Source organism: Vulpes lagopus, chromosome 13 (assembly GCF_018345385.1).
Source record: "Vulpes lagopus strain Blue_001 chromosome 13, ASM1834538v1, whole genome shotgun sequence".
NCBI lineage: Eukaryota > Metazoa > Chordata > Mammalia > Carnivora > Canidae > Vulpes > Vulpes lagopus.
The window spans coordinates 32129544-32139314 of record NC_054836.1 but is presented as its reverse complement, the minus strand read 5'-3'; the positions used below and the strand labels follow the sequence as shown (position 1 = coordinate 32139314).

The 9771-nt window shown below is 37.7% G+C and overlaps 1 protein-coding gene across 1 annotated transcript in view; it reads left to right on the top strand.

The window, feature by feature from the left end:
- The first annotated feature begins 295 nt into the window (after positions 1–295).
- The window catches only part of PRPS1L1 (phosphoribosyl pyrophosphate synthetase 1 like 1), a 34499-nt gene continuing 25023 nt past the window's right edge, over positions 296–9771 (top strand). The window contains 1 exon segment of the mRNA XM_041727505.1: positions 296–425. Coding sequence (XP_041583439.1) covers positions 296–425 — 130 coding nt within the window.

Below are 9771 nucleotides of genomic sequence, written 5' to 3'. Positions count from 1 at the left end.
GGATCATACAAAGTATGTGAATTATGGACCCAAAAGAAATCTGGTTTAGAAGTAGTTGTCTCAGAAAAGCACTCTGGTGTCTTTTTAGGGGCCACAATTAAAGAAAGTAACATTCCTATCAATCTTCAACAGAAGGTGTTCATTACTTCCAGAACAGATAGTCTAATACCTTCATTTGGTGTTAGGAGAACTAGAAGAACAAGAAGCTTCAGATTTGAGACTTACTACTGTATATAAAGAGAATGGAAAACTGTGGTCACCTACATTTGGTTATTTCATTAGTGTGATAGTACATATGAAAGCCACCGATCAAGGGGAACAAGGAAGTTTTCGGGAAAAAAAGTCGAAGAAATCTATAGAAATCATCTTTAAAGATTGGAAAATAATCAGCAAAACAATGAATGTGACTGACTCAATGAAAGTGGGTTAGTCCCCCCATCCAGTAAAGAAAAGGTTAAACTCTTCCTGTTGCTTTAGAACTGCATTTTCCCTCATTATTCTTCCAGGTTTGGTGTTTATTTGTATTTTTTAAAGATAATGTCGGCATTATATCTCTTCTGGATGCTTTAATCTTTATACCTTAAAGAAATGGACTTTCTCTAATGAATCCAGAGTACTGTAAATCTGTCATCCCATCAATGACATCTTTTTGCTCTTCAAAAAGAGACTTTGATCTTCTTTACTTGAACAAAAATTTTCTAGTATCAGTTGAAAACCCTCGAAAAATAGAACTCAGCAACTATATTTTACATGGTATTACTCACAGCAGTTGCATATTTCAGTGCTTTAAAAAAGGATTTTATATTTGAAATGTACAGTAGTCCTCCCCTTCTCTGTGGTTGGGCCTTCCATGGTTTCTGTTACTAGCAGTCAGCCTTGGGTTCAGAAGCAGATGACCTTCCTTCTGACGCATCATCGCTGTCATTATGCTACATCAGTCACCTCTCTTCATCTCATCACGTAGGCATTTTATCTCACATTCTCACAAGAGGGAGGATGAGTACAGTACAGTAAGATATGAGACAGAGATCACATTACCCTAGTTTGATTACAGTGTATTGTTAGAAGTGTTCGACTTTATTATCAGTTATTATTGTTCATTTCTTACTCTGCCTAACTTATAAATTAAACTTTATCATACATATGTATGTACAGGGAAAAAATTAGTATCTATAGAGTTCAGAGTTTAGTAATATCTATTGTTTCAGTCATCCTCTGAGAATCTTGGAATGTATCCCCTGCAGATAAGGACTACAACATTTCTTTTTTTTTTTTTAAAGATTGTATTTATTTATTCATGAGAGACAGACAGAGAGAGAGAGAGAGAGGCAGAGACACAGGCAGAGGGAGAAGCAGGCTCCATGCAGGGAGCCCGATGCAGGACTTGATCCCAGAACCTTGGGATCATGCCCTGAGCCAAAGGCAGATGCTCAACCACTGAGCCACCCAGGTGCCCCAGGACTACAATATTTCTTAAATGTCTATCATTTTTCCCTACTGCCTTGTGCATTTCTCACACTTGTCCATTTAACACTTGAGAACAGAGTGCTATTTTTCCTAATTCTTTGGCTTACTAGGAAGAAAGGCATATTTTTCTTCTTTAAATATGAAATACATCCACAATTTTTAAAATATGTTACTTTATAGACTGACAAAGACTGAACTAAAAAATAGGGCACAAAAGACATAAATTAATGTTAAGAAAAAGCTTACTGGTGAAAATATTCTTTCCTGCTTGCTTTTCTCACTTAGAAGTTTTAAAAGGATGAAGACTTCCCCAGAAAGGACTGGAGAATTTCAGAAGAACTAATAGGATATATTCACAAATCCTTATATTGAAAAGCTATTTTAATATATTCCATTTGGAATTATTAGGAAATCCTCTTTCCTCCTATTTCAATATGGTTTAACCTCAATGGCAGCCAAAATATTTATGCTACAACAAATTCTTTTGGTGACTAATTCCCATATTTCATAATAAAGACTTTTCTACCATTTTCTTTAAACTATGAAGAAAAAGTTTAACTGAGAGCACTGTATTTGGAACTTCAGTTAAACAGTGGACTGAACATGTATTTGTCTTGAGTTCTACCATAATCCCATTAAACCGACAATAATGATTTTTTAAATAACAAATCCATGAAAACAGAAAGCGTGAGAAAGAAGACACCAACATCACAATGTAAGAGGTTGCAGAATAAGATAGATGAATTATAACTGAGTTAGAAGCTAAGAGAAAGCTTAAATGAAAAATAACTCAACTCATAACTCAAGAATTGGAAATAACACAACCCCCTAAACAGGGAATCGGCCAGTAGATACAATATGGGAGGTTCACAGTTAGATAATACTGGCTCTGAAAAATGTTCAGAAAGAGTTTGCCCTTAGGAGACAATTTAATTGTGAACCACTGAATGCCTAGGGAAACTGAGGAGACAGGTTTGTCACATTACATTGATAACTAGACCCTATAGGAGACACTTGAAGTGCCAGTGCCCCCTATGCAGTTGATGCCCAGACTTTAGAAATAGGATTAATACCCCCTGGAATGGACTTAGGAAAATGATCCTAGAACTTTTATAGGTTGAGGGTAGGATTTCTCTAAAAAAAAGAAGGGAGAGTATAGTGTGGATGTTTGAAAAAGAATGTGCTTATTGCATTGTTTGCAGGGGAGGAGGTGTGTGGAAGAGTAGGGGGGTGTAGGCAGATGGTGAGTGAGATAAGGATTTCAAAATAAATAGTATAATAAAAACCTGGGGTGTGTCCATGAGGGATCCCAAATAATGGGTTTAGCATTTTGTGCTACTCTCTTTGCACCGTCAGTCATATTTAGTTGTGATGTTTTCAGTTGCCCGGAATGCTTTAATAATTTTGATATATTCTGTAGCCTGGCGTGGGTGATTTTTAGGAAATAAAAACATAGAGCAGTGAAAGAAATGGGGCTTGCCACCTATAGAGTCCTTTAGAAGGGCGCCTACCAGAACAGAGCAATATGGCAGTTCCAGGAAAAGAGTGAGCTCCGAGCGCATGATGAGGAGAAGCAGCTCAGGGCAGGCAGCTCAGAACAAGTGTGAGAAAAACTCTCTCAATCTCAAATGTTCTGGAAGGAGATGACACTGAGGGAGTATTACAGCTGGTTTCCCCAGAAAGTGAACTCTGAGAAAGAAGACCGTGTACAGAGTGTTTAGGAAGCAGAACTCTCTTCTCCCTGGTGGGAAGGGAAAGCAGCAGGACTGGGCAGAGGGAGAAGCTGGGCTGTAGCATAACCCCTCACAGCCTCGACTGAACCTGCGATGAGCTCTGAAGCTGGGATGGCCCTTTCCAGTTGTCCTGCGTCAGGGTGAGGAGGCTGGGCCATTTTTATCCTTAGTTCAAAGGCATGAATTTGGGCAAGGAAGCTCTCCACAACAGAGGATACCTCTTCCCATCAGCTGAGGGAGGGAGTCCCTTATTTCTGAACAGGGGATTTGGACAGCACAGTATAATATCCGTGATAGTAGAGAAGACTGAAAAATGTTAAAATTAGAACATGAGTTACAGTAGAAGGTGGCTAAACTGCTTCGTGAATAGATTTGGCTACATGTGGGGAGAAGTTTTGTTTTACAGAGAGTGGAGACTAAGCAAGCCAAAAACCAGAAGGGAATCGTCTGGGTGGTAAGCAGGGTTCTGCGAGGTAGTGGAGGTGGTGAAGGAAGAGAGTGAAGGTGTGACAGCTGATAGCCTCGGAAAAGCTTTGAGGGAAAGGAACAAAGAAGGGGGAAGTTTCTGTTACATTTTATATATGTGGTGTGTCATGTCAACTTTCCTCTCTATCAAACCACAAAATCCACAATAAATTTTTCATGTGTTTTCTACTGTGTTTTACTTTGTTTTGTTTTGAACTACAACAAAGTCTGAGTACTGTCTCTGAGGGGCCTTGAGTTTGGAAGGCCTAGACTGCTCGCTAGAGGCCAGCCCCATCTGCCAACAGGTGCATTCACAGTGAAAACAATGGTTAAGGTGAAAGCAAAATTAGAGAAAAGATATGTGTTCAATATGATCATCAGACAAGTTTCAAGCATGTCAAAGTATCTAAAATCAACCTGTTTGTACCATCACTGTCTAAAAAGACAACATTGGAATTGGAAATTTGATCTCACGAGCAAATTGATGCTTATCTCTTTAAATACCACCCATGTATGGATGGCTTCCAGATGTATCCCCCAGCCAGATCTCTCCATTCCAGGCTTTGTGGCTGCTATGCAACACATTCACTTAGATATCCCTAACCAGGCGTCTGATATTCCCTCTGCAATCCAACACCACTTACAGTTTTTCCCACCTCAGTTAATAACAACTCCAAACTTCCAACTACTCAGGCCCAAAATTTGGATTCATGTTCAATTGCTCTCTTTCTCTCAGAAACTACATGCAATCCATTGCAAACCCCGGTAGCTTTACCTTCAAAATACATCTAGAATCTGACTGTGTCCCTCCACCTCCACAACTCCACCAAAGCCATCATTTCCTCTCACTTAGAACAGTTCAGTAGTCTTCCTGCTTCCTCTCTTGTCCCTGTCCAGCTTATTATCAGGACAGAAACCAACACAATAAAAGCCAAAGTCTTAGCAATGGCCTACATATATTCTATAGTTCTGCCTCTCGTTTTCTATTTTACTTTATTTTATTTTATTTTACTTTATTTTATTTTATTAATTTGAGAGAGAGAGCAGCACAAGCAAAGGGGAGTAGCAGAGGGAGACGCAGACTCCTGCCTAAGCAGAGAGCACAAATCGGGGCTCAATTCCAGGACCCCGGGATCATGACCTGAGTCGGAGGCAGACACTTAGCTGACTGAGTCACCCAGACACCTTCTGCCTCTCATTTTCCATCAGTCTCCTTACTGTCCCTTAAACATGCCAGGCACACCACTCTCCAGACTCCCTGCACTTGCTGTTTCCTCTGCAGCAATGCTCTTCTCCTAATACATGCACAACCCCACCCTTAATACTTCAGTATGTACTCACAAATCACCTCCTTAAAATAGACAGCCCACCCCGCTCACATTCTGTCATTCCTTACTTCCTGTTCCTCTTTATTTCTATGGTACCTATCTCCAATTGATGTATTGTATTTTTTACTTATTTAGTTGAGTATTATATATCTTCCCCCACTTCTACATAAGGCAAACTCCACAGGTTAGAGATTTTTATCTAAAGAGGTGTTGTATCCTTAACTGCCTGGAACAGTATGTGGTACATAGCAGGCATGTGATGAAAATTGATTGAATGAATTTAATAAGTGAATTTTGTGCTATGAGTATTTGAGAATGTCAAGGTCTTCATCTTGACCTTTATTTTGAGGATTTTATCAAGTCTCAATACCACACACCTTCCAATTGATCCTGTGCAAATAGTAGAGTTTCATTTGGCTATTTCACCCACTAGTGTGTTTTACTCCAAGTCACTTGGGTTTGCTCAGGTTAAGGCAGGTTACCTACTGAACACCGTCTTACTATGAGTAGATATGCAGGAGGAGATATAAAAGACAGGTGTGGTCCAAACCCCAAATCCCAATCCATTTCTTGCAGTTCACTTCTTGTGTAAACAGAGTTACATATAAAATTTCTAACAGAATGGAATCATTTGGGGAAGGTAGAATGGAAAATCGAGTGGGTAGCTTGAGAGAAAAACACTGGAAGTCGTAATTTGCCTTTCATAAATTCACACAAGTGAGAAATTCATCTAAAAATGGAAATTCTAAAACAACCAGAAAAAAAAATGACTTACGAACCAAATTTTTGTTTCTCTTTCTCTTCTTTTGTAAAAGTAGCTTCCATTTCCTGTGATTTCATCCCCCAAAAGGGTCCATTAACATTGGTAAATGCACACCTGGAGCACATCTGTCCTTTCATTCCCATCAATCAGCAATACTTCATGCCCACTTTTGATACCAAACACTGTGATATGTTTAAAAAGAATCAGACAACACTATCCTTATTTCTCTTAATTTTTCCAATTGGAATGAATAGCATTAGAAAAGCAATAATACCTCTTTAATTCACACACCGCTAAAGCTGAATTTGTAATTATTCAGGAGGCCAGATTAATGTTTGCACTACCTCTAAAGAAAGTCTTTGTTAAATAAGTGTATTTTCCACAAAATTTCATGAAAACTATTAAAACTATTTAAGGTAATTATTTTCAAGTACCTTTAAGTGTATTTAAAAACACTAATTTACACATAGCTGTTGTTATGCTATTCAGAAATGATTTTGATCTATTTACTAAAAATGAATCATCAAAGGACATCTAGGCCAACATTTCTCTCAGACCTAGTCATGGTACCTTCCTTAAAAGAGGAAAAAACTGTAATTATTTGTGAATGTTTTTTAGCTGAGGATTTTTCATATTAAATATAAATTAGTGTTTTTTCTATACTTAAATATTAAAACATACACCTGAAGTTATACAGGTGTGTACAGTATACAGAAATATACACAAATACTATATAGGTGGGGGTGGGATAAGAAAGGAAAACAGATAGAAGGATGAATGGACAGAAGAAAGGACTAAAGGAATATAGAAGAAATAAAAACATTAACATTATATTTGAGGTAATCAAAACCAACTATGTTACAACAGATTACTCAGATGGACAACTGAAGCTTTCCATGAAATAATTCTTTTTTAATTTATCCTCCAAATAAAGATATTTTGTATATTTTTTACAAGACATTATTTATTTATTTGAGAGAAAGAGAACGTGCATGCACAGGAGTCAAGGGAAAGGGGCAGAGGGAGAAGGACTTCGTGCTGTACAGGAAGCCTAACCCGGCTTGATTCCAGGACCTTGGGATTATGACCTGAGCCAAAGGCGGGTGCTTAACCAACTGAGCCACCAAAGTGCCCTTATTTTGTGTATTTATTACTGGTCTGGAAATTTTCCCACACATGAGGACCATAAAATTTAGATATTTTGTATTTCCGGTTAGTATGAATGTGGACAAGGCATGAATTTGGTTAAAGCTTACTATTCAAGAAGAGTAATGGACTAGAGTTCAAAAGTGTTACTCTTAAGCCTTCCATTTGTCATTTTTTAGTGGCAACATAGCATAGGAGGCTGAGAGCTCTAGAATTTGAAAAAGCCTGGGTTCAAATTCTGACTTTTCCCTTTACTAGCTCAATAAGCAAATCACAACCTTTCTGTGCCTCAGTTTCCTCATCTATAAAATGAAGGCATAATAGTTTTGTATACTTTATAGGGTATTGCAAAGATTAAGTGAGTTATTGCCTATAAAGTGATTAGTATAGTACCTGGCACAAAGTAAGTACTCCATAATTGCTAGCACTTATTATTTCTATTATTGTTATTATAACTGAAACTCATTCATTATCTTTACATTTAGTTTCTTCATGTACTTAATGAAGATAAATGCTGTGTCACATGCCTGCCTTTCAAGCCAAGCCAGCAATGTAGCTGAGGCTCATGGAAGCAGGCTGGACCCAGTCTGTTAAATGCAGGATGAATAATCAACATTGAGATATGTAAATGAAGAAAAAAAAAGTCAGAATAATATAACTGAATTCTGATTTCTATTAAAGATATTTGAGCCTGTATTCATTGCTTGGATAGGACAAACAATGATTGGTGATTCCCCCAAACAAAACTGATATTCAACAATCTATTACTATATAGGTTTTATATAGGTTCCTGCCTGTAGATGCCCACATTTGTCCTGCACTCTCACAGTGTTGGGGTAAAGGAAATAAACTGAACCTTCATCAAAAGAGTCACGGCTTTAGACATTTATTCTCTGAAATTAAAATAAATCTATAGTCACTGTAGTAGCCTTCCAAAGAAAATGGTCCAGATCACTTTTTCTTTAATTAAAAAAAAAAAAAACCTCAAATGTGCTAAAAAGCCACATACAAAAGAAATTTAAGGCATTCATTGCTCAACAGCTATTTCCCCTAGACCATCAGTAGTATGTGTATAACATGTCCTTGAAGTGAATTCTTGCATTTAAAAAGCATCTCTACAATTTACAATGTGTTTATATATGTTATTTAATTTGACATTTATAATAACCAAGTAAGGGATAAATATATTTAATGTGAAGTAGATACTAATATTTTTAAAAAGTATATCTTGGAGAACGCAAGGTACTAAGCCAGGTCAAATGGTAGTAAATAGGGAAACCAGATTCAGGTTCTAAATCAAATTCATTTGGTATTAAGTAACTTCTTGTCAAGAGTACTTTATGTGCTAAATACTATGTTAAGCTCAAGGGCTATAATTACTCCTTGCCCTTTAATGGTTTTCAGTCTTAAGGAGATAATAGAAGAGCAACAAAGTCATTATGGAACAATGATAATGGAAGTTTCATTCATTCATTCATTCATTCATTCATTTATTCATTCAGTATTTGGGGTCTAGCAGGAAACAATGGCATACTCCAAGTATGTATCTCTGGCTATGGCCTAATTATGGTCCCAACAGCATACAGGTTGTACTCTCAAATTAGGATAATTTAAGGAAGGTTTAGTAAAGGCGTGATATATCAGGGTAGAATAGTACAATTCCCCAGTACTAGTAATAGTGGGGCTAAGAAAACAAGGTAGGAACACAGTCACTGGAATCTAGGACAGTCCTATACAGAGAACCATAAGGAAAAGAGCTGTTAAGTTTGACTGCAGAACAACATCATTAGGATGATACTCCAGGGTGGGAGTCAGGAAAATAAATACACCGAACTCACCTTCCTCTTACTTCTGATGAAACTCCCATTGGCTGAACCTAACTGGAAGCAAGAGGTTAAGGGAACTCATAGACATATAAGCAGCCTCATATCTATAAAAGAGGATAGAGAAGGGTAGAATGTGAGTATGGAGAGGCCAACAGTTCTAGAGGGCAAAAGTGTGAAGTCAGCTTCACTGGGCTGAAATAAGGTATTAAGAGGGCCAGGTTCCCTCTGTACATTTTAGAGGAGAATTTGTTCCTTGCCTCTTCCAGCTTCTGGCAGCTGCCTGCAGTATTTGATTTGCTGGCCACATCACTGCAAGCTGTCTTTATGGTCACAGAACCTCCTCTTCTGTGTGTGTAATCCTCCATTTTATAAGGACATCTGTAATGGAATTTAGGGCCCACCCCAGAAAATCCAAAATAATCTCCACATCTCAAAATCCTTAGCTTAATCACTTATGCAATGTTACAAATGAAGGAACATTTGTAAGTTTCAAGGGTTATGGTGTGATATGTTTGGGGAACTATTTTTCTATATACCATAGTCTTCATTTTTCACTGTGAGAAAAAAGTATATATAATACTTAAAACTGAAAAATCAAGCAGTGACAACACAAGCCTGTTTTTCAGCGAGATGGAGGTAAATACTAGCTTAAAAGGATAAAAAGGGTGACTGTGGAGGGGTAAATAAATTTGGAGGAAGATGTCCTCCACCAGGGGTCCACTACAGTAAATATTTAAACATTAATGCCCTAAAGCATCCCTTGTGTGCTACTAATTGATCTCTCTCTTATGTATCAATGGAGGATACTATCGCTCTGCTATTATTAGGAGATTTCGGGTGGGGGGCGCAGCCCCTGAAATCCTATTCTATGGAGCTTAGTTCTCTCCTATAACTCCTGTTGAGAGAAGCATTTGGAGCTGGACATAGAAGTAGAAGTACAACAAAAGGAGTAGAAACAGCATCTTTCAAAGGAGAGGCAGCTATTCTTCTGCAACTGATGAGGAAAGAAGGAAATAGCATAGATGGCTGGTCAATTCAAGTGT